Source organism: Papilio xuthus, unplaced genomic scaffold (assembly GCF_000836235.2).
Source record: "Papilio xuthus unplaced genomic scaffold, Pxut_1.1 DF828952.1, whole genome shotgun sequence".
NCBI lineage: Eukaryota > Metazoa > Arthropoda > Insecta > Lepidoptera > Papilionidae > Papilio > Papilio xuthus.
In genome coordinates this window covers 7,929,839-7,956,144 of record NW_013529697.1, presented here as the reverse complement: position 1 = coordinate 7,956,144, position 26,306 = coordinate 7,929,839, and the positions used below count along the sequence as shown (strand labels likewise).

Sequence of the window (26,306 nt, the reverse complement as noted above, 5' to 3'; positions counted from 1 at the left end):
GCCCGCCGCCGCCATTCTCCGCGCGCACACCGCGCATGCGCCCCGATCGCGAGTGACAAGTGACAGTTGACAGTTCAACCACAAAATGACCGCCAAAATTTACGTAAGTGTCAAAATTAAGTGATTTTATAGGATTGTTGTGTTTTATAAGCTCAATTGGAATTAATTAAATACATTGATTTTATAATTATTAAAATTAATTTGATACAAATTATTTAAGTTAACTGCAGAGGAAAGTGCGAAATAATTTCACATTTTTAATTTTTATTTAATGAATTTTGTTAATTCCCTTAATTTGTAATAGTGTTTTTTATAAAATAGGATTGTGGTTTCAGGAACAACGCGTACAAGAAACTTTCGGATTATTTATTTATGTGAACTGTGAATTCAGTGATTTGAAAATTTTCATTTACAGTTTGTGTGCGCGGTCATCCTTAAACCATAATTCCATTAATTTTTAATACCGAGATATGCTTATAATTTATTATATATTTCTTTTATTTAAAATATTGAGCCATGATTTTTTTTCACAAGATGTCTTTTTTTATTTTAATTATATAAGAATCATGCCAAATAATAATGATTACTCTTTTTCCTTTCAGTATTTAATTTAAACTGAAACATAATTCAAATTATAATTGTTATTTAAAAATGCGCATTCAAAATACAGATTATGTTTTGTGCAGTTATTAAAAAAAAACTTTAAGATGTTCGTTTAAAATAGTTCAAGTAAGGAGTTGTTGCTATTATTTCAAGCTTAATTTAGCTTTCGTTTGTCTGCGTGCTGAATGTAATTGCATTAATAGGATTCGTGGGCAGTGAGTAAGACATTTTGTGTGAACTTACTGTGTGCCTTTTGTTTGTAGGTCGTGCGGCCATTTCGAATATCTGTTTCTAGATCATTCTGATAAACAAACTCGTTTTATATTTAGTTAAACATTGTTACTATGTTACCTAAATAATTTATTTCTTTTATAAGCTTTTGGTGTTTACTGTCAGTAATAATACATACGAAAAGAAAATCTTTTTTTATTTTTTAAATATTTTTTTTATTAGAAATTAACATACGAAAAGAAAATCTTTTTTTATTTTTTAAATATTTTTTTTTATTAAAAATTTTAATGTTGCACAGATTTTATAACAGATTAAAATTTTAAAACAACAAAGAATTAGTGTCTTAAAGTTTTATTCTATTACATATTGAAAGGGACTACAATATTATTTAGATTTAAATTATTAAATTGAATCATTTAGCGACCTTTTACTATCCTAGTAACTGAATCTTTCGCTCGATTTGCAATTACACAAATCATAGTAAGAATACCGGTTTAAATGAAATGCAAATTTTCCATTGGCATAATTGTAGCAACCTAGGTACATTGGGCAACTGCTGACTGTACCTGAATGTACCTACTTGTGTCTGCTGGCTGTACCTAGGTACGGTTAGAAAGGACAATTGCTGGTCCGGTTCAATGACCCCTTTATTAGATTTATATCGAATCTTATGTACTTAAAACGGATAAAATTCAGCTTTACCCTATATTTTAGTCAAGTTTCATGAATAACTATTAGTATTGATAAAGCTCGTTACTAGTAAAGAAAGTAACATTTACTTAAACACATAAACCTAACAATTATTAACAAAGTTTTACATTAACTTTTTAACTAAGTCTGTATCCACAGTATATAAGCACCCGTTAAATATATCTTTACTAAAGTTTACATACTATAAATAATAAAGATATTTGTAACATCCCACTAATCTTACTAATATCATAAATGCGAAAGCTTAGTTTAGTTTCTTAAGTTCGTGTTAGAAGGTATCGTTAAAACGACTCAATTAATCTTGATGAAATGTAACATAGATGTAGAACACAGTCTGGAAGAACACAAAGGCTACTAATTAAGTTTTTTTTTAAATTACTCGTGGACGTAGTCGTGGGCGACAGCTAATTTTTAAATAAACTTAAGTAGCTATATGCAGGTGTTACAAGTTTCAAACGATAGTGAAAAGCGGTGACATAAATAGTGTTAATAGTTTTAGACTGGTTCTGACAACCTGCTGATGTAGAACTTACCTAACTTTAATATTTATACTGTTTTCAGATATAAAATAATCTAGATATACATATTTTGTTTAATGTAAATCTTTCATAGGAATATTTCGTTCTTACATTCCAATGTAGGTAAGTCGAACTAGAGGTTCGACTTACTACGTGAGAGTCATTGTCCGGTCTCTTAGAGCGAGAAGCTCTAGTTAGAGAGAAACTCTATAAGCGAGTAAATATTGCGGTCTCTTAGATTCTCGCTTATTCAGATTCGATTTTATATGTTTTAGAAGTGAATTACAAAATTTTATTTTACAAAGTATTATCCCATCAGGTCAAGGACCAAGACGAGAAGTAAATTTCGTTTTGTTTGTCACAAAAAATTATGATAAAATAGCTTATTCAACTTCATTATTTTGCAAAAAAATGTATAGAGGTAGCTAAATTTATCTTTCGTTGGTCAATTTTTTTTTAATTCTGTAACTCAGCCAGTTCGTTTTAAGGCATTCGATTGACACAGATAAGAAATGTTCTAAATTTAATTAATTTTTCGCATAGTTTCTCACGTATATATCTGGGGATACTTATTGCTACCAGTAATATCATAATTTTTCTTTTAAAAGTTTATGACTAGCTTAATAAAAAATTAAAAGAAGTAGTAGATATCATTATTTATTCACTAGCGGTTGTCCGCGACTCCGTCCACACGGAATTAAAAAAAAACTTACGAATTGTCTATGTGTTCTTCCAGACTACGTTCCACATCTGTGCCCAATTTTATCAAGATAACTTGAGCCGTTCTGGATATACCTTCCAACAAACATCCATCCATCAAAACATTGCCATTTATAACATTAGAAAGGTTAAATTTTTAAAAAGAGAATAAGATAAAAGAACTGGCCGCATGTAAGTTTGCTAGTATACATTGTACAGATAAAAATAAATAAAAAGAAGTAGTAAATATCTTTATTTGAAGATTTAATGATAGATCACAGACACGAGTTAGTTGTATAGGATGTTGTTAATACTTAGAATTGACGTATAATCATCATTATCGTTAGAGGATGAATACTTTCCACAGGCAAAGGTCGTTGTCTCCGTACTCGTTTACACAATAATTATGTTTCGTGTAATCACTGATTGCTACACTAAGGAAGGATAAATGTTTTACATTCGACTAATATTTACTTTTAATTTTGGAAGCAAAAAATAACCTTACTAATAAATGCGAATGTTGAATGTTTGAAGATATCTCAAGAACGGCTGCATGGATCTTGCTAAAATTTGGCATAGACGTTGAACATAGCCTGAAGGAGACAGGCTACTTATTAAGTTTTTTTATTTAATTCGTCGGCGACGATAGTTACTTAAAAATGACTTTTTTGTTAATTAAAAACTCAATTTGCATATGGCACACTAAATCCACTTTTAAAGTGGACCATCTGTATAGGTATCTTAACAGTCATGTAAAAATAAAATTTTATATAATAACTCTATAGTATATTTTGGATGAATGAAAAAATACCCAGAAAGAACTACTCACAAGTAAGATATAAATACGTATGGCCGTCTAGTAAACTATTTGCTAGTTTAACTTATTATATAAATCAATAGAGCACAGGCGATGTGTCTCATAAATTGATTACAGTATATGTTTCAATATGCAGATGACGTCACAGGGCAGTTAGCTATGATTACCTTTTTTGTGTCTGTTTGGTAACATCGCCGCTGCACTGGTGACTACGTCAGCTGATTGCATTCCGCAGTAAAATTACTATTAGTCTAGAATCTAGATTAATGGGGAATAAAGATAAAAGTTTGCTTACTTAGGAATCAAAGTTTTGTATAACCTTTTTAAATTATTTTCTAACCTATTTAACGTTTTAACACGTTTAATGCTACACAATTGATAATCGTATTAGCATTAAATGTTTGAAGAAGATAAAGTAATTAAAATAACCTACAAAATATCTTACAAACTAAACATTTAAAAAGGTTACTTAAAAGTCAAGTAAAGTCTCGAAGAAAAGGCTTTTTTTAATGTCTTACGTAAGATTTCGTGTATTACCTCCTAGATAAAGCTTAATGTATTATATGTTAAAAAATCGTGACCGTTATAATTCCGGGTTCCTAAGCTTGAGAACTGGGTCGTATTTTGCCACCGCACGCCCCGGATCAAATGTGACCTTGAATGACACATTTTAACTTAGTTAAGTTACAAAATATAATAAAGAAATCTAGAATAAGTAAACACAATTTAAGTGTGATATTAGATTTCGCAGTTTTTATAACTGATTAAGCTACTGTGCGTGGAATTTGATTTTCTTTTGTTTATTTAGCTTTAGCTTATTTGAGACATAAATTGGTTCGTGGTTTGCGATAATTTATATTTAAAAAATAAGTCATAAACAAACTATATAATCTTGGAATTATCTTGTTTTCTAAGTTCTACACTTTGAAGATGCGCTTAGCCGTTCCATTCTATTTATAAGTAACATGTCGCCGGCGCAGGCGCAGGTCACCCGTAATGTAAGATAACATAACACGACCTGCGCATACATAAATCATGCGCGTACGCATGCCTGCTGACAGATTGCGCGATGTCATCTCTACATTGATGTTGCAGCTTTTTGCGACACAAGAGAGAGCTTTTGCGTATTCTAATACTTGATACTATTTTATAAAATAACTTTGTGTAGGTATTTGTTTATTTTCTTTGTCGAATTAAGAAGTTCATTTATCTCTTATAGAGTCATTTCTTATAAAATCATAATTAACACTAAGGGCTTTTTAAATGATTTTCAACCACACTTGCGGCAAATAGTTACAGACGTAATCTCGATTTCTATTCAAAATTTTAAACTGGTCGTCTTTTAAATTAATTAGTAGTGTTATTTCACAATTATTACTTAAATAAAACTTAATTAATACAATGTTACAGTCACAATTTTCATTGTCATAAGTAATTAAGGCAATAGTGGTAATGCAGCCTTGCTAGAGCACTAAACATATACACAATGATATATTACTTACGCCGCTCCCACGCTTGGGGAAAAACACCGCAAAAACCTTCTCAGCGCATTTAATTATAGATTTGTCAACACATTTATTTATGTGTTGCGAGTTTTTCAAAATTCCTAGACTTTCAAATTGTTTCACAAATTCAAGTAAAGAAATTTAAACGTGAATAATATTCCTACTATTAAGATGTGAGTGTTAGGATTGATGTATGTATATTAGAAGGCATCTATAGAAGGGCGGAATGGGTCTCGCTGATATTTTTCCATATATGTAGAACAAAGCCTGGAAGAACTTATATGCTACTTACGAAGTAATATAGCTAAATATGTGTCTTAATATTTTGGTCTGATTGGTTCTATAGTCATCAAAGTAGTTAAAAATGAGTATGTACTTTTACCTAACGTCTGTGACTCAAATAAATTACATTGTACACATTTGCTTATGTTTTTAGTGATACATAATAATAATAGAGTACTAATTGTATTAAATTGTAACATTATAAATGTTATAGTTAAACATACATATATTACGGTACACATACATATAATTCGGAAGTGATAAAGTCAATAACGTGTGTCAAACTAATTATCCGTAACTAGCAACAAATTAATTTGTGTTATTAATCAATGGAGAGCACTTACTTCCTTCTTGAATTTTATTTCTAGAAGAGTTTTCAATTAACTTTTAATTTATTAAATATAACTGTCGCCCATGACTCTGTCCGCACGAAATTATAAAAAACACTTAATAACTAGATACTACTAGTATATCTTTGCCAAATTACATCGAGATCCATTATACCGTTCTGGACATACGTTCAAACAAACATCCATCCATCTAAACTTTCGCATTTATAATATTAGTAAGATTAAGTTAATTATTTTCGACAATATTAACATTAATTACGAGTCAGTAAGCAAATAATATAGTTATTGTTTCATTTACGTTGAACTAAAAGGAAGTAAAATCGTGTGAATTGTAGAGAAAACAATGTTAATGACATTGTTCGTTGTTTTCAGAAAGTGAAAGAGATTACACAAGTTTGTATGGCTTGTTGAACATTCACATGCAAGTTTTTGGGATTTGTTACGTAAATGGAAATCATTGGAAGGTTGTTATTTTTCACGATTATACGATGCACGTTTTCATCTCAAATCGAGGAAATAAATAAATTCATACCCGTAAGTAGTTTCAGAGCTTTAGATAGATATTAATTAGTTTATATATTGAGTATCGATATCAAATGTCTGTTATTTAAGACCTTTTTAATAAAAAATCAATATATATATCTTAAATACAAAGAAAAGACATAAACGCGCAAACGCTACGACAATAACATAATAGCGAAGTATTCAAAACTTCCTGTAGTTTTTAAACGATCACGAATATACTTATAATAACGAAGAAACTAAAATATAATTATATATTTATAAATTGAATAACTCATTTCTTTTATAGCCTAGCTTATAAATAAACTTTACAGCTTAGCTTTTTCAACGCTAGGACGTTCACATGTGTTTAAAGTACGATTCAGATAAAAGATGTATATCAGAGAAGGCCTCTACACAAAGTGCAATAAATTCTGTAGAGGCGTGCGTCAGACATTGTGGCTTTGTTACTGCAGCCTTGTACAGACCAGAAATAAGTAATAAAAAACTTTATATTGTTAAGTTTTCTTGCCTTTAACGATATAAATACATTGCGATTGAAATTGTAGTCTCAAATAGAAATAAAAGTTAAGCTATAAGTGTGGAATAAATTGTGAACGAAATAAGAAGAATTTAATTTATTTTAGAATTGTTTCAATTTTAAACAAACCTGCATAATAACTGTTATATATCTGTTTGAAAGTAACTAAGGGAATAATACGTTTTGAGTCGGTTTTGTTCACTTATTCTTGCTTAAAACGAAGTTGTATTTAGAAATCAATTAAATATAGAGTATTGGTTTTGCATAATTTCAAGCGTTGAAGGGTCTAAGTGTCGGATTGTTGTCATCTAGAGCGAGGTAAATACTATTTCCTAGTCAAAGATCTGTACTTTGTAATTTGTTTCATGTTTCTAACGACTGATTTGAAATTATGTAATTATTAGAGTTTTGTAAAGTTATATAGAGCAATATAAGACTTCAATTACATTCACTATCTTGTTTTCAATTACTTTTTAATTTTGCCTATTGGTTCTTCATCTATTAAGTAATTTCTACTTGAAAAAATAATTTACATACTTCCGACTTCTTGTCACAAAATTGTGTCTAAACGCACGAAATCACATATGAAAACATACGTCAACTCAACTTATAAATGCGAATGTTTGGATGTATGGATGTAAGTTTGTTAGAAGGCAGCTCTAGTAGAATGTAATCTGGAAGAACACATTGGCTACTAAGTTTTTTTATTCCACGCGAACAGAGTCGCGGGCGATTTCTAGGAGACTACTAAAATAGCCAACTGTATATAGAAACTAGATAGCATGTAATATCTTATTGCTCAATAACATCAGCGTGGTAGTTGCGAGTCCCTTGCTCTACATTCCGCCCTTCAGACCAGTTGGTTACCGAGCCCTACGGTCATTCTGTTACGTAATACTTCGAACATGCACTTCGAATAGTCTTACAAGGAAAGAATTGAATATTTAGTTCTGGAGACCTGGAATTGGTCTTAAAGTATTGAATGCCAAACTTAAATTAAGTACCCATAGGTTTCTACTTTGGAAGCATTAGAATATAAATAATATTAGTCATCGCTCGTTCTCCTTGAAAAAAAACGAAGGCAATGAAATGTATCTATACATGTATTTCAGCAGTGGAAACTATTGTAGTAAACTCAAGTCAAATTACTAGACTGCTTGAATAAGTTATATCTTTGTTTCGTATAAGTTCGTATATATCAAGTTACTGAAACGGTTTTGTTACGTAACTCTATACTCTAAGAACTGGATATCATATTTATTATCGTGTAATTACAAAAGTTACGGATATCTATTGAACCGCGACATTCCACAATCGTACATAGTACCTGCTTAATGCACCTATGTGTGTGTACGCTTGTCTTATCTTGATACGAAAGTTTAGATGGATGGATTGATGTTTGATTTTATGTATCTTCAGAACAGCTAAACGAACCCAACTAAAATTAGGTATAGATTTAGAACATAACATTTAAAAATCCATGGGTCACTAATTCATGTGATAATGGAATCACGGGCGACAGTTAACATCCATTTATACTAGTAATATTTTGTTCATTTATATTATTACTTCCTGGTTTTAAAAGTATATAAAACCACTAATTTTAATCAATGCAAAAGGTGCTATTTTACACCTTGACATCTTGAATCAAATATCACAGCGTTTATTTGGAATTTGGTGTACAAAAGTTCGATTAAATTTTTCCATGATACGCAGTCTTTTTTTATTTTAACTTTCTTTGGAAACTTCTTATATTTACGTAGTTTTGAAATCGTTCTCAATAGGCATGTGATTACCGATGTGAAATTAACAAGTTTAAGGCGCGGTTCCACTGTGTCGTAATACAAAAAGTACGCATCGCTTGCGGCAAATAAACAAATTATTACAATTAAAACTAGAGTAAGGTTAATGGTTTAAATGTTTGCTAATGTGGAGTTATTTACGACTATTAATTTTACTAATTGAGTCCTCTTTACATGTTACGTCTTTAAATTATAATACTTTTATAAAATTAAATATAAATTAATTATCTAGTATTCGCTATTGAATTATTGCGAGCGCAGCGATTTGGGGTCGTTTTTTTATATTTTTTAGTGTTATTTTTAGTTTGGTTTAGTTTTAGTATATAGTTTATTTAATATAGTATTAATTAATTCATTTGTTTTGTTGTGGTTTACTTATTTAGTAAGATTATATTTAAATTATTTAGTTTCATAGCAATGTGAATAATTTAATTATTTGTGAATTATTATTTATAATTATTTTTTCTTTTCAGGTAAGTATATATTCGCTCTGCAGTTTTCCACGGAAAAACAAACCATAGTTAACTATTTAACGAAGGTTTTTATGATCCAGGTGTATGTATACTTTAAACTTATTATTGTGGCAATGTAAAATTTAAATTAATCTAAACATTTTTTTCTTATAACGTACAGGTTGATTCTTAATGGTCGGATCAAAATCGTTGCAGAAGTAGAGCTTTTTAATAGATTAATTTTATTCTATCGTTTATTTTCAATACATTATATATGCAGATATATTGAAAATCGCAAATATTACTAACTGTTATACGATAGCTATCGAGGAAATCTACTTCCACAAAGTTTTTCATCCATCCATTAAAATATCATCCTGTATATGTAAACCAGAATTGTAAATTTTTGGAAAGCTTTCAACGAGGTCTTATAAATGTAATTTAAAAAATTCTGTCATACCAGACATAACAAAATATAAAATGACAGTAAACGCATACATTCATGTCATGCAACCTTGTACGTTATATTATTGGATCGAAATCGAATCGTCCACATTCCATTGCCTTGTTAGTCATGGCGTAGTTATCTGTAATGCGTTGTTTATCAATGTACCTCTCATTCTTAAGTAAATATGGTGAAAACTTCGAAAGGCAGTTGAGGGCTTTTCCTTCTCATGGAGTTCCGCAAGCATGATGGTACTTATATATCCAACTGGTAGGTCAAGATATTTAACCTGAAAACCTGTTTAATTTTACAATATTATTGTTTGGATCGATTGTTTATTCCAACTTAAGCTTTTAAGGCGTACTAGTTCCGCATTTTTTAATTTAAATTATACGTACTATATTTTTATATCTTACTAATATTATAAATGCGAATGTTTGGATGGATGGACGGATGTTTGTTTGAAGGTAACTCAAGAACAGCTGTATGGATCTCGCTGAAATTTGACATAGATGTAAAACATAGTTTGGAAGAACACAAAGGCTATTAAGATATTTTTTTTAACACCGCGCGGACGGTGGTCGACCGCTAGTAGTTAATAAAAAGCTGTAGTTAGTTACTATGACAAATAAGCGTTGTTACAATCAATATAATAATTACAAACTGGTGATACACTTCCATACATATAAGTTATTAGAAAGGACACAACCAAGGTTGTGTGACTGACTGTATGTATGTATAGTAAAATTCCCTTCCCCCTTAGGATCATATATCGTACATCAATCTGCCACCATTAGAGCTATAAGATAACGAATGTGGATGTTGTTATAACAAATTTTCGACGATAACTGACATTTCACAAATGGGTAGGAAATAAATGTCCCCGACTGTAAAAATGTACAATGTCGTAGTATACTGATGGATAGGATTGCTTAGAAGTGACTGCTTTTATTACATTTTTAAACGCACCTGTTGATGTTACGTGACAATTAATTCTATCTTTACTAGCTGTCGCCCGCGACTCCGTCCGCACGGTATTAAACAAAACTATTGGTCGCAGCGTAATATTATGTAGCTTAAAGCTTTCCTCTATAAAATGTCTATCCAATAAAAAAAAGAATTTTTCAAACATCCATCTAAACATTCGGGTTTATAATATAAGTAAGATTTGAACATTGATTTATAATACTTCGAATGTCTTATTACTTGGTATGCAAAATTTTAGTTATCACAATTGTATTAAAATGTATAAACTTTAGACTTCAAAAGTTAACCTTTGTAAAATGGTATTAAGTACGTTTAGCTTTTATATATTCAGCTCAGAGCTAGGTACTTAAGTCTATATGTTAATAAAGTTATTCACTTAGTCTACATAGTATGTAGGAGATATACATAGTGTAAAGTTGCGTAAAACTATTAATGTTAAGGTGAACTAAAGTCCGATGTTATTACAACCTTGTCCAATTAAGATAAGTTCAGTGGACCACTTGGAGTTAAATTTATGATATTTGCGTGTACCCTTTTTAATTCCGGTTCCTATATATCAAGGTTCGGTAATAATGACTGTACATATATGTAAACAATGATATGATGCGTTAAATTTCATGACATAATTGTATTCTCTTTATGGTATTTATTTAAATGATTCACGTATAAAACTGAAATAATTTAACTATTATTTTTTATCGTAATCAACTAAACTAACTAAATTTAAAGGTAATCCCAGGACATAGTTCATCGGGCCGCGGACGAGAGCGAAAGCGTGCCCGTGGTCCCGTCCCGATGCGTTGGAGGAACAGAGGGGTTTAGTGGGTATGCCTCCGCTATGGAGGAGAATCCCACATAACTACCGCGTCCCCCCCCCCCCCGGGGCGCGGAGTATGCATAAAGCATTCCCCTCTGAAAAAAAAAGGACATAGTTCATGGCGTATTTAAACCCATAAAATCAAGACTGGTTATATCACTATTCATGCAATTAATATTATAAAGAGGAAAAAATTTGTTTGTTTGTGTGCATTGAATCAACTCCGAGTCAAATGAACTGGCGTGTAAAAATCTTTAACTTGGGAAAAACTTCTCAATCCTCAAATGGCAAAGCTGTATTTATTACTAGTTTTTTTTTTTTAATTCTGTGCCGAAGAAATCCGGGCAATAACTATTAGCGTTGAACAACTTTTTCGCTTGGCACAAGACAGGAAAGGTTTCGCTGAGCTGACGGCCAACCTCCAGTAATGGAGAGGCATTAGAAGAAGAACTATTAAAAATATTTAATTTTAGCTATTATTAAATATCTTGCATATTGTACAGTTTATTTGTCGTTAATTTTACAACTTCGATTTAAAAATAAACTTTGTTAGAGTATAAATACGTATCCCTAACACATAGCAACATAATTTGATGCAAGGTAACAAACAGGTAACATTACTCAATAAGCGATTCGTTTCAAAGCAGGTTTATTATTATTGTTACTTAAGTATTCCAAGTAGGCTCAAGTTGCATGCAAGTTATTTGATGTCGATAAGCAAGTGGTGCTCGTAAATAGTTCACTGACTAACTAGACTATCCGCTATGATATAACTTGATATTACAATTATCTAATATTTCTCAACTTAATTTATACATTGATTACAAGTAACACCATTTCTTGTTACATTTTTTATATATCTCTCGTTAAATTATTTCTGTTACTGTACTTTAAATTTACAAACCACTCGACCGTTGTACCACGATCATAGGGGTAAAATGGTAGTAATTTCATATCATATCTTTTATTATTCAAACTTTCGTGAGACTAGACTGATATATAAACACGGCTAAACACTCACGTATATACGTCCGGTGGCGGCACCGACTAGTTTCGAGCCCATCGGGGGCCCTTCATCAGGATGAGTGTTTAGCCGTGTTTACATATCTTTTATATTAAAATTAACTCTCCCACGCGATTCCGTCTGTGCGGGATTAAAAAAATATTTAACTGATTCTCAGAGGTACTGAATATGCATATAAATTTCATAAAAATCATTCAAGCCAATTCGGAAGAGTATGGTAACTAAAATTGTGACACGAGAATTTTATATATAAGATTTTCAATTATTTAAACAACGTTTTAATTATTTAAAGCAAAGTAAAATAAGTACATAGCGTAAGAAATAAGTAATAAATTTTGTAATATTTTGGTATTTATGTCATCTTAGTACATCTAAGTTAATTTAAAAACTACAAAATCTCCTTATAAATTAACTATATTGAGGTTAAAGGTAAACGCGATTAGTTTGGGACATGTTAATTAGTGAATGGTTGACTGATGATGGAAATTACATCGTAGAAATATTCCACCAACTGCAGTAGTACAACTTGGCTAAATACATATAAGTACATATTCAATCGCTTTAAGATTTATTTATAATTTCAAAAGTTAGTAGCTAAAAATTTAAAAAAACCTTTTGGCAGGTTTTTAATTTCATTATGCCCATAGACTTTCCAAAAATAATTTTAAAGTTTTATTATTGTGAAACTATTACTTATCTCAAATATTCGTGTCTATACATTCTTAATGCTAGATTTATAGAAGTACTTTTTAAAACTGTTTCTTTCTTAAACAATTAAACTAGTACTGGACCACGACCCTATCTGTTATACGGTGATCTGTGAAAGATGGTACGTGTTAACTTATACTATGCTTTTGAGGGTACAGCAACTTGTTACACTCTTTTGCTGTACTGTTATATAGACTTAAGTCTTCGTAACATGTTTAGAATCTTGGTGCATTTGTGTGCACCTGCAGTGCAGCGAGCTAACTACGTCATGTGTCACTTTCACTGTATAATCTTGACCCCGTGAGAACCAGTCGCCGGCGCACGCAGGTCGTGTCGTTAAACCTGCGCATGCGCCGCCGTAAGCCGCCGCAAGTTGCCACTAACTGCAAAAGGTCATAGAATCTTATTACTCCAAGGACGTAAGATTTCGGATCAAGCAATAAAAGTGTCATTTTTTTAATAATTTCATAAAGATGCGCAGAATATTTAGTTTTACTTAATAATTAGGTGAAGTCTACGAATCTGGCCACCGTTGAATTAACAAATTTGTTCCAGACTGTATTTTCATGTTCATATCTCTATTAAAATGACATTTTTTGGTTCTTTTATAAAAGAAATTGACATTCGATTTAAAAAAAATACTTGATAGCTAATATAAAACATTGTATTAGCCAGAGCTTATTTCACTAGATTTTCCCACGATCAAATATGCAAATGGCTAAGGAGATAAGACTTCCCATTATTTTATTTCGTACAAGTGACCTTATTCAAGCTAAATATATTCGTAAATAAAAGGATAAAAATAATTTACTAGTTTGAATCAAAATGTTTATTCACCTTGCCATTTGATTTATTTTTGTAAAATGACTCCAGGAAGTAAATCTTATATCATCTCGTTATTCAATAAACAATAAAATAAAAATGCTAAAACAATAAATCAAGGTCTTCAATAGTAGACATTCGAATATAAAATGGCCGTCTTTAATTACAAAATGGCGACTGTCAAGGTTAAATGTCAAAGTGAAAGGTCGACCATTTGAATTTGTAAAGCTTTCTCTTTTATTATCTTTCTTTAAATGTTTGTTTTAATAATTTTATTTAGAATAATTGAGCTATAACAGTACCTGTTAAAATTTATAATGTAAACAAAAAAAATGGTTGTTGTTTGCAAACATAACCTAACCAATTTGATCATAGCTGTCAAAATCTTAAACTAATTTGTTGTGTATAATATTATAGTTATCTATAACACGTTAACATTACAGGTTTATGTAACTATCTGTCGCTCGCGACTCCGTCCGCGTGGTTTTAAAAGGTTTAAACACTAGCTTGTATGTTGTTCCAGACTATATTCTACAGATGTAAACATGTAGTTTTGGAGGTACCTTCAAACAATCATCCACCTATCCATCCATACAAACATCGCGTTTATAATGTTAGTAAAATGATTAAGATATATCTTTTATATTGCCATCGTATGTACTTTCAAATTAACAATACACTTTTTATTGTACAGTAAAATCATTTCAGTTCTAAGATGACACGACTTGATAATATTTTAAATCGATTAAACGTTGGCTAACTATATTAGATATCGTTAATTTAATCGTGATTCGATTAGTATCGATTATTATCTATTACAAAAGACTACGGATTTAATGAATTTGTTTTATTATGAATACCTGTTGACACCACGACTCCGACCTCACGGAATTAAAAAAAAAATAGTAGCCTATGCCTTCCTTCTAGCCATAGCCAATATCATAAGATATTTTTACTTATTTAGGTCTCTGGAGATTAAAGCTACAAACAAATTCTTTGTAAATCCCAAACTTATTCTAACATCACGGTCAGTTAAAGATTTTAATTACCGTAAATAATGTATACGCCATATTCTAAAAACAATAAATAACAATAATAATGTTGCCAGTATATTTGCGTAAGGTAAAAGACCTTGTATAATACTAGCAAGTAGATAACTCCTGTATAAAAATATATTTATTTTACCTTCGCGTTGTATCAACGTTATTACGTTGAGCAATTGCGCGGGAGCCTAAAAGTTCACAGAGTTAGATTAATATGTTCAAGAGCGTTAAGGCAATCATTCCAGTGATTGGCTCTACTGTATACGATATACGAATGCCTTTTGTTACGGGTCACTACCTATGTTATTTACCTTGATCACGATATCAGAATTATATTTTATACGTTGAGTCGTCCATTACTGGATGAACTACCTCAATTTATAATTTGATTTAGACATGTTATATTTTGTGATAGTCATCAATACTGCTAAAAGGTGAAACGGAACGGTATTGTCGTTATGAATTTTAATACAAGATTTTGTTAATTAATTATTTATTTTTCACGAAAGTATTTTTAATTAAATGTTAAATATTGTATGTAACAATTAAATGAGCAATTAAAACTTAACAATTCTTTTCAAAATTATAACCTCAAAAAGGTCGTGCAAGCGACTCAGTGTGTAGTAATAACAGCGCATCGGATCCGATAGCTTGAGAATAAGTTGGAATCTTCTCTCACACGGCATCGCAACTTGTAACAAAATAAAATTAACACTTGCGAAAATAAGAATCCCGCGTGTCGCAACTCAGAACATACGCACTCCAAAAGCGTTGACAACGAGAGATAATGGTCAGCGCGAGGACGTCTTGCCTAACATGAAGAAGCGATCTAAATGCATCTTTCACTTTTCTCCTTGATAACATTGCTACTAATTACTGTGAAATTCATTTATAACACTTGAAACATATAGTTGTCTCCGTTTTATAAATGAAAATGAAAGGGATGACAATGTGTTTCATTGAATTGCCATTGTGGAAATCCATAGTTGCGTTAACTTTTTAAATATATAGAAACATAAAGGCTTATTGTAGACTTAGTACTTATCTGGTTGATCGAACAGAAAAACCTATTTGCCATTTAATCGTACATATATTCATAGTTTCTTACAGTATTTTCAATATGAGAAATCTACACTAAGCGACTTTAAGTAGCCATCGAACGTTTCTGTCTGCGGCAAGGAATGTGCTGAAATCCTCACCACATTTGGTTGTAAATTATGTTCAGTAATGGCCAATAACAATCTTTATATATATAATTCTTCTGTGAGTGTGTATGTCACTGAACTTCTCTCAAACGACTGGACCGATTTTGATGAAATTTTTTGTGTGTGTTCAAGGGGATCTGGGAATGGTTTAGATTCACAATTTTCGTCAAATATTAACTTCATATTAATTTATTCAAATTAACGACGTGTAGACAGGACAACGTTTGTCGGGTCCGCTAGTATTACATAAGTTAACTACCTTGATTGATGTATTTAACTTTATCACTTCAATGTTAAGAGTAAATAGATTGAATGGATCACAAGAGATTCGTTCCGATCGCATTTTTTGTAAAGTTCAGATAAATTCAGACAATTGTAGAATTGTATCAAGGTTGATACAGTGTACTGTTTATACAATCTTTACTTAATATATAATATTATTATATATTAATAATTCTGAATGTTAATGTTTCATCTATATATATAAATGAAAGTCGTGTTAGTTACAATATTTATAACTCAAGAACGGCTTTACTGATATGCCTGAAAGTTGGTGAGGAGATACCTTAGAGCCAGGAGACGGACATAGGATACTATTTATTCTTTTTTTTCGAATTTATGCCTTAAAGAGCTTTTTATTTAACTTACTAATATTATAAATGCGAATGTTTAGATGAATGTGATGTGGATGGATGGATAGGTGTTTGAAGATATCTCTAGAACGGCTGAAAGGATCTCGATTAAATTTGGCATACGTATTATTACGTTTTTTTTTTATATATTCACGCGGACGGAGTCGCGGGCGTCAGCTAGTATGTAATGTAACAAAGTTATATTGATAAACGAGGCAATATCGTGTCAACACGCACTTGCTGAATGCTGAACATGACTGATTGTTGTTGCCGTCTTGTGTGTTTCATTGATTGAGTTTAACTAATTACATGACGGAACTTTATCTTTCAACATAACAAAGTAGACAGTAAACTTATTTACATTTGGATATTACATTGTTTAAGTTTCCAAAATCTGAATTAAATATTTGATTTTTCTGTAATATATTAGTATTGAGGAAAGAAGTTAAGTTTCAAGTTTGTACTTATAGTATGTTTGTCAGTTGATTTCTTTTTTATTATAATGTTTGGAGAGATTTTTTCAACACAACATGTTCTCTGCTTGACATATGGCACAGATGTAGACATAGTCTGGAAGAACATGCTACTAAGACTTTATTTAATTCTGCGCGGACAGACTCGCGGGTCGCGGGGTAAGAGGGATTAATTACATGATTAAGAAAAGAGGACAATGGCTGAAATAACAAATGATTGATTAATTTGAAACATTTTTTTTAATCGATGAAATAATTGATTGACCATAGATCTAGTTAATGATTAAATTAAAGTAGGATTCCATTGCGTATTATTACGACATAAGATTCGCATAACAATTACAAATATGTATTCTAATGTCGATTGATACTTTCGCTATCGCCGTGGTTATTACACATGCGTCGCCGGATGCTAGAAAGCCGTTCGGTTTCACTGAGCCGCAAATGACCGCAAATGACTTCTAACACCAGTTCACTTCAAACTTGTTCATTTACCTCACTCAACGTCATTGTGAGTTAACGTGACGTATCGTGTATTACGGTTGAATCACTTAGGATACCCGTATAAAAAGTAATGCCGTGTTTAATGGAGTGTACCTTTTGATATTTTTATTTAGAATCATTTGACGCGAATGGGGAGCTTTCGTTACCAAGTGTCAGAATTATTAGTGAGGGGACATAAACGTTGATATTTTAACAAGACTAGTATTGCGCCGATGCAGTCACAGTGTCAGATTTTCTTCCTAACAGTACAAAAATGCATGAAGGTTAATATATTAAGCTCGATAACTTAGCAAAGCAGTACGTAATGTAACTAGTATAGTTAAGTTATATTAAGCCATTCACACAACGTAGTTGAACTATTATTATCTGAACAGGGGAAAATTGTTATCTATTATGTTATTCTGATCACGACGCAGCCACTCTCATAGATTTATTTGCTGCAAAACGCTTTCGAACGTGTGGCGATCCATAATATGCTACATATAACTCTTTAAGTGGTTTTAAATTGGATTCCTTGTGGTAAAGTGGAAGCGTCAATAGCCTAATGGTTAGGTACGGATTTCCGATCATGCGGTCGGGGGTTCGAATCCCGCCATTTGACTATTATAGTAAAACAAGGCACAAGCATAGAAATTAGTTGGTAATAAACAAAAATCTGCTAAATATTAGCAGATTTTTGTAGAATAAAATAGGTATGGCCCTTAGGGTTGTAAGGCGAGATGACAAAGACTTTAAAGATTCAGTTAGTGATGTCATACTTTTTTATTTTTTTTACTTACAAAAATCGTTATATTCTACCCAATATAAGAAACGTGTTATGAAGAATGTTCGAAGGTTGATATTATGTGGTATATATCACAGTTATGTACACAAATAACTTGCGTAACTGATATTCAAAAACGAATGTAATGAATGGAATTCATTTAAACTGGGTTACAAAATATTTTCGAAAGGAAAAATACAGGGTGCATTTTTGCATTTTTAAACTTTTAACCGAGACGAAGTTTAGTCTTGGATATACTTTAATATTTAATAATATTAAGAGTATAGTATTAATTAAGAACTATTTTTTTTCTACAAACTTCAACCACTTTTTAACATATTCATCAAGTAAGGATCGTCATACACGGAGCGCTTCAAGCAGCGACCTCTAGTAGCAGTTGTCATCACTACACACACACATACACACGTTGAAAGTGACAACACCACACACAAAGAAGTTCCCAAACGACAAATAAATAGCTTCAATCAAATGGCGATTTGACGTGCCAGTCCACTTTCGACATTGTCGACATAATTGTAGGTTATAAAGTTAACGTGGGGAAAGTGGAGGCGAAAATATAATATAATACGTCAGTTTGGTGATTTTGTTACGGATTTCGGATGTAATAAATTATGTAATAACTTTTCATAACTGATTTAAAAATAGCTCATTCACCAGAAGATATCCGACTTCTTCATTAAATACCAAAATTACATAAAATAAGGCACATTATTGAATTTTTGCATGCATTTATACATATGAATTTACACAGTGCAGCGCCATCTAGTGTTTCTAAAACGAGTTTTTTTTTAATTATAATGGAATCATTATTTTTACGCGTGAATATTAAGTCCTTAAATTACAATTATTATTAATTTTAATAAAGCACATTAAATAATATAGAAAACAGTTGATATTTACCTGACGTTTTAATTTAAAGTATTTCATTGCTTTGGTATGATTTCTTCTGATTAATTTTAACATCCATTTTTCATTGTAATGTTTTACTACATTTATTTTTAAAATTAAATTAGTAAATATTCGTTTATGAGTGCAATTAGTTTGGTTAGTTACAATGCATACATAATTGCAGCCTTGGCCGAGGCTTATCAGAGCATATTTTAATGTAAATTAAATTCGCCAACACTTGGCCAAGCAGCGCGATAATATCTAACGGTTCAACTGAACTTTTACAACTTAATAAGCCGTAACCTCATTAAATAAAAAACAAATAGACTCATTTGTAAATATTTTTCTTAATTATTTTATGGTGTTTTAAATTAAAATGTCAAACATTTCTTGCTTGCTATTAAGAAGGATTTATTTAAGTTTTATTGTCATGGTAGTATTTGGGTACATTTTTGTGATTAGGTTGGTAGAGGTAAAGGCTGTTTTTAACGAAATTAAAAAGCAATTATTTATAAATCGATGTAAATGTTACGCGTGTGCGTGTGACGCAAAGTAACTTATTATTACAGCTCACTAACTTCGTAACTTCACGCACTAATACTTCCACACCTATGACAGAAATGTGAAAAAATACACACTTAATTCTTGCTTTTTTACTAGAAATAAGTACTGCTGTTTTCAGATATTTTGACGGCTCTTAACAACAGGCCAATCACTGCGCATAACACACAACAGCTATACCGTGGAGTAGTGGGAAACGGGGGGAGAGCACTGCGCAGCGCGTCGATGAACTTGGGACCGCTAAGATATTTGAAAAGAACTATAATATAACTTTGGACTATGGCAGTAGTTAATGTTTTTTTACTATTTTCATAAATGTCAATGTTGAAAAGTACACGAACTTTATAAAAACCTGTTTTATCTAAACTTGGTTCGTCCCTTTCAAGGCGTTACAATAGTAACATAACTTAAAAGGAAAAATACCTTTAAAGATTCTAAGTTAAACGAAGACTTATTATACATATCGGTGACAAACAAGTTTTTAAATCTACAATAAAAAAAACAAATGCTAGTTGATTGCATTCATATCACAATGCCATTATAAATAAGCGAAAAGACCATGTGGCTTATTCATGCCAGCTTATCGACCACGTGGCTTAAAATAACCTTAATTTGAAAACTTTGAAAGGGAATTCGTCCTTAAATCGGTTTCGAAATAGCACCTCTCGTTAGTAACGAGTCGTTACATTATAACATTAGCTGGGAGAATTAGTGTCGAGCGGTGTCAATGTAGCCACAGCTCTGGACATCTGATATCACCGCATTACACCACAGTTTGGAGATATCCCGCAAATATATCATTTCACTGGATAACAGTTATACAATACACGAAACAGAACTTTATTGAAACACTGCTTATTGTCCTTAATTGATCGTAAATAGTCCCTTATTGCAGATTTCTCTTATTATTATTACAATTTAATACATCTTTGTTGATCTTTAAGAACTATGATCGAGATAGATAGAAACAAAGATGGCCGCCGCAAAAAAAAAAAAATATTTACGTAAAACCACCCCAACATGGGTACCAAATAAAGAGATTTGACTAACAGAAATATGTGGTAAAACCCGAATCAAAACATTAACTAAACAGTTAAAAATGAATTGCTATAAGTAGGAATTGGTTTAAAAAAAATTTAGTATGACTTTTTTAACAGCAAAAATTTAATTAAAAAATATCAAGCAACTTTCAGCGTTTATAAAAAGCAACAATGAACTAACTGAATGTTGAAAGAAGTGCTAATACGCAAAACGTCAGTCGACAGTTATAATTAACCGTGTCGTTTTAACACTTTACGACATCAAACAAAGCTCGTGTAAAAGTTATTGCAATGTATTTCCAGTGATTTCGTTGCGTTTCAAAAAGATAAAAGAAATAACAAGTTCGCAGTCGCATGACGAAACAATGTATGGTAATAGTACAGTGCGACATAAAATTTAACTTTCACAATTATTCTAGCTAAATCTAAAAATGCGTCACAAAGCGCAATAGTTTCTCCCTAGACTTTCACTTATTTCATTAAATGCTTGTAAAATAAACGTATGTTCATAAGGTTTTTCTAATAACTAGACATAGATGAAAGGAGATATCTAAAACATCTATCTTCATAAACTCATAGTTTTATGCAACAAAATATATTTGTTTGCAAGCCGTATAGTTCCTATGACTATACTAAAAAAAATAAAGTGGTCCCATATCGTCTAGTCACCATAAAAGAAACTATGCCGGGTTTACGTAATGCGCTCGCACCAAATTCACCAGTTCTACTTTTTCCTTCAACGCCCTGCTATTACATCGTATGACTAGGTCGGAATGTGTTTCGTAATTGTTTGACTGACTACAATAATGCGTAATGCGCAAGCAACATATTTCAGACTTTTGCTGAATTCTTTGCTCATTGTCATATCTCTGATCTTAAAGAACTCTAGTTGAGGATGAACTATGTTTTCGTCTTCCACATTGATCTGTATCATCGTTATTTCTGCCGTCACGTCATCACCTTTCACGCAGTCAACAGTTCATACTTGAAAGATGTCTAACACTTGATGTTACTTCATCATCATCATTCCTTCATCATCAGCTCACTATACGTTCTCACCAAGGGGCTCCCTACCCTAAGTTATAGCCTAATGTTACTTGTTATTTGTTAATTATTATAAATGTTTTCTATGGTTCCACTTACTATTTACAAGATAAAAGCATTAACAAGACATGTTCCAATGAACAATGGTGGAGAGTTATGAAATTATTATTCATTGTTTCGCCATTAAGTTTTTTGATTAAGTAACTAATGAAATAAATAAGTCCGCATTCGCACGGGCGCTTTTAACCCGCGTTAAAACTCTGCGTTAGCGGTTCTCAAGCGATGAACACTATTAAACCACTCTTGTTTCCTTCGCCAAGTGCTCAATAATGCAACACTGCGCGACATAAAAAATAGCGTCCTGTTTTAAACGCGTTGTCTTATGAATGTAAATGAAATTGTTCTATTTGTATGCGTTTTAACGTCCCTTGCGAATACGGACTTAGATGTGATAAATAAAGGTATTGTGTAGTTTAAAAGATTTCTCATATCTTTCAATAATTATTATATTATTCAATTTTAACAAGCACCATGAAAAAATGTTAAATCTTTAATTATACATTTATCTTCAGTCACGTAATCAAATTATAGGTAAAGAGTAGTCAAAGGTCAAGTACATCCATTGAGTCGTATAATTATGAAAAATACATACGCGGAAATACGATACCGTTTAATTGATGATTTTGCTGTACCTTTATGCGGTTTAAAATTAAACCTCAAAATTGTCCGAGTAAATAATATATTATTGTTTCCTTTACTCTCTCCCATAGTATCGTAAGATTGTACATTAATAACATTCCGTTAGTGTTTGTTAAATTTGGATGTCTTGGCTTTAAAATGTTGAGAGAATTAAACACTATAAAGAGTTGTGATGAAAAATCCATGTCGAGCTTCCATACTTATTATGACTTCTTGTATTTATATTCTAATGTATACTATTGCAGGTGCTATGTGCTGTGCTGGCGGTGCTGGCGTGCGGGCTGGAGGCTCGCACAAGGCCCCGACTGCAACAGCCCGTGGACGACGCCTACGAATATGAACCCCAGGGGCCACAGAGAGGTGGCGGGGTGAGTCTAAATTTTATCATTATACTTTTAGTTTTATGCACTTTTGTTACTTATTTTTAGATCAAAAACAGTGACTACAAATCTTCTTTAGTTGCAGTTCTTAACTCGTATCAAATAGATAAAAACCCACTAAATATGAAAATGCATAATTTATTCATTTGACAAGATCTAGGATTTATTACAAGTGGCTAATTGTAAACTTGCAGGTTGTCCTTGTCCAGGCGGATAATTACGACGACCTGTACCGCGCGTCAGACCGCATCGATGAGGAGTACGAGCCTCGCGCACCGCAGCGGTCACCGCCACGTTACAAGCAACAGCAGCAGCAGCAGCAGCTACAATCCGAGGGGCCCAAGCAGCCACCCGTGCAGACCATCCGCAACTACAATAAAGTCAGTATATCTTTGTCTAATCTACACTAGTTACTTATAAGTGTTCGAAAAATTTACATTGCTTAGTTATTGCTAGATATCACTTTAACATAATATTCCATGATATCAATTTTGTAGTCAGATCGTCAGTCGTTATTTATTGCATCATTGAAATACATGGTGTTTGCTAAAGGTGTTTTTATTTAAAACTACCGTTTCAAATTTCAGGTGAATGACGATGGCAGCTTTACGTTCGGATACGAAGCGGCCGATGGCTCCTTCAAAGAGGAGACGAGAGGCACTGACTGCGTCGTCCGAGGAAAATACGGCTACATCGACCCTGACGGCAACAAGCGAGAGTTCACCTACGTGTCCGGCAACCCTTGCGACCCCAACAAGCCTAACGAAGAGGACGAACCAGAGTCCGCCGCTCCCGAATCCGGCGAGAGAGACGACGGTATCCCCAACTATCCGACCAGGCCGCCCGTCAGGCCCACCACTGCGAGACCACCGACTACCTACTTCCAGAACGACTTCAGAGACGCCGACGAAGAGGAACCCGAAGAAGAACCTCTCCAGCAAATCAGACCGCGAGTCGTGCAGCGCCCAGCACCCGTGAGGAGGCCAATTTACCAACAACCGCAACAGATTGCCATCACTCCTCGTCCTCTACCAGTGTCCACCCCCAGGGCTCTTCCTCCAGCGACCACTTTCAGGCCACAATTGGTGCAAGTGACTCCTAAACCTCAACCGCAGCCTCAGCCCCAACCCCAGATTCAGTACAGCCCAGAACCAAACTATTCGCCGTCTCCTTCTCCGGTAGCGGTGACAACTGGACGACCGGGTCAAATAGATTTTGCTGCCGAATTTGCTAAATTTCACAGGGAAAATCAATACCAATCGACCACACCTTCGTCCTTGAACACACAACAGAAGACTACTATTGCGGCTCCAGCGCCCAGCGGCAACCCTCTATACTCGACCGAATTAGTGTACGATCCTTCCAGTGGACAGTACAATACTCAACTTTACCAAACGCTTCCGCAAACAAAGGGAGAATTGAATCTTAATCAAAGACTGCAACCGTTTGTCGCTCAGCGGCAACCTCAGGCTCAGAGACCTTTCATCCCATCTCCGCAAATACCAGCTGGGCCCCCGGCTTCCAGCGCGCCACTATACAGGCACCAGGTGGCCAACCCTCAAGAGTTGTACCAGAGGCAGCAATCCGAGACACAGTTCCAGAGCTCACAGCAGCTGTTCGCGCAACAGCAGCAGCTGCAGCAGAGCCAGCTACAGAGGGACCGTGCCGCAGCACGAGCGCAGGCGCAGCACCTGGCCCAGAATCAACCCGCACAGAGCCAGTCGGCTCCACGACCCGCTCCGCAATACTACTACGTGGCTCCTCGCGGGGAATCGCCGTCCTCGGGTCAGATCGACGCCTTCCTGCGGGGACACGGCATCCAGTTCTAGTTGCTTAGTGTATGAACTGTTACAGCTAGCGATCGATTTAGTCCGAAATGGCCATAACGAATCACAAGTCAGATGTCATCGGTCGCTCGGTTGTTGTGTGGTTGCACGTGTTTAGTTGTGGGGACAGTGGCTGCCGCATTTGTACATATTACTCTGTGTCTTCTGTACCTTATCGTAATGTCGGTCATTATTAACTGAGTACTGTTTAGTGTAGAGTTATTACTACAAAGCACATGGATAGTCTGATATCACAAGTATATCACTATCACATATCGATATATTTTTTTACGATTAGCACACTAATACCACTTTAATGGACAGATTTTGTGTAAAAGAGTCCGATAGTTGTATAAGATGTCTCAGTTAATAATGTGACGGCTGTACTTAGTAAAGTTTAGTTGTAAGTTTGTAATGTTACGAACGAAACATTTTGTACATGAGTCTCCGATAGTTCCGTGTGGGACGCTGTGTAAAAAAAATTGCAATAGTAATTTGTAATAATTCTTGTTTTTAATAATAAATTATATTTTTTATATTATTATCAACGTGTTTAATTATAATCCCTTAATTGAAGCGACCGGGGCGGCTGTGGCGACAATTTTCTTTGGATAAACAAAAGTAAGTATGCATTTGGCAAATGCCATGCAAAATAACCATACTATGTTAATCAATAAAACGTTAAGAATAATCTATACTATGATAAAGTACAGTATGTTAACGAAGAATTTAGTTCTTAACGATTTTAAAAGAATTTCTTAATAATATGGAAGTGTATTAAAGCATATTAAATGTTACATTATTCATGTTACGTAACACATGCTTTTTGTATAATCGATACAATAATAATTATGTGTTACACACGATAATGTTACACCGCTGTCAATTAGCGATGATTCGGATCTAAGAATTTGTAAAAGGAACGATTACGTTCGGACTGATTGGAAGATAAATAACAATTAACATCAACCACAATAACACCGAAATAATTTGCAGAGTCGCAAGTTATATGCGGCCACGATAACGTTGGGAAACACTTGGAACAAAATTATTTTGCCTGTGATTTCTATTTATAAATAATCAATCGAGAGATATCCAGAGATGAAACTATAAAAATCATTTAAACATCCAGATATAATGTCATCGCTTGGTTGTTTAGTATAAAACATAAGCAAGGACGTAGACAAATATAATTTTTTTTTGTTTTATTTAATTGGATTGGTTTTGAAATTAAAAATTTCGATTTTCTATGTGTTCTATCAGATAGTTTTCAATAGTATTTGTTAAGTGTAAACAAAACAATTTATAGGGAAAACAATTGAAACGATACTTTCCCGCCATCTGTCTTCATCTTTTGGAGACAAAAAGTGCTTTTTGTAAGCTTTATACAAAAGTTTTCAGTTGTCACCAAT

The 26,306-nt window shown here is 32.9% G+C and overlaps 1 protein-coding gene across 2 annotated transcripts; it reads left to right on the top strand.

Moving 5' to 3' along the window:
* On the top strand, positions 1 to 25,402 carry CPH28 (cuticular protein hypothetical 28). Of its 2 annotated transcripts, none has more exons than XM_013325963.1 (4): positions 1 to 103; positions 22,934 to 23,056; positions 23,278 to 23,448; positions 23,656 to 25,402. In XM_013325963.1, exons 1-4 carry the CDS (start codon positions 86 to 88, stop codon positions 24,895 to 24,897), a joined length of 1,554 nt encoding a protein of 517 aa, XP_013181417.1. In that variant the 5' UTR covers positions 1 to 85; the 3' UTR covers positions 24,898 to 25,402. The 2 variants fall into 2 exon arrangements, with proteins under 2 accessions (XP_013181417.1, XP_013181407.1); XM_013325953.1 differs by having other exon boundaries at positions 2 to 103; positions 23,263 to 23,448.
* The last annotated feature ends 904 nt before the right edge of the window (positions 25,403 to 26,306 follow it).

Coding starts and splice junctions, on each gene's coding strand:
- CPH28 (XM_013325953.1), top strand. Junction 23,057..23,262: donor GGCCACAGAGAGGTGGCGGG/GTGAGTCTAAAT, acceptor GTAAACTTGCAG/GTTGTCCTTGTCCAGGCGGA. Junction 23,449..23,655: donor CCATCCGCAACTACAATAAA/GTCAGTATATCT, acceptor TTCAAATTTCAG/GTGAATGACGATGGCAGCTT.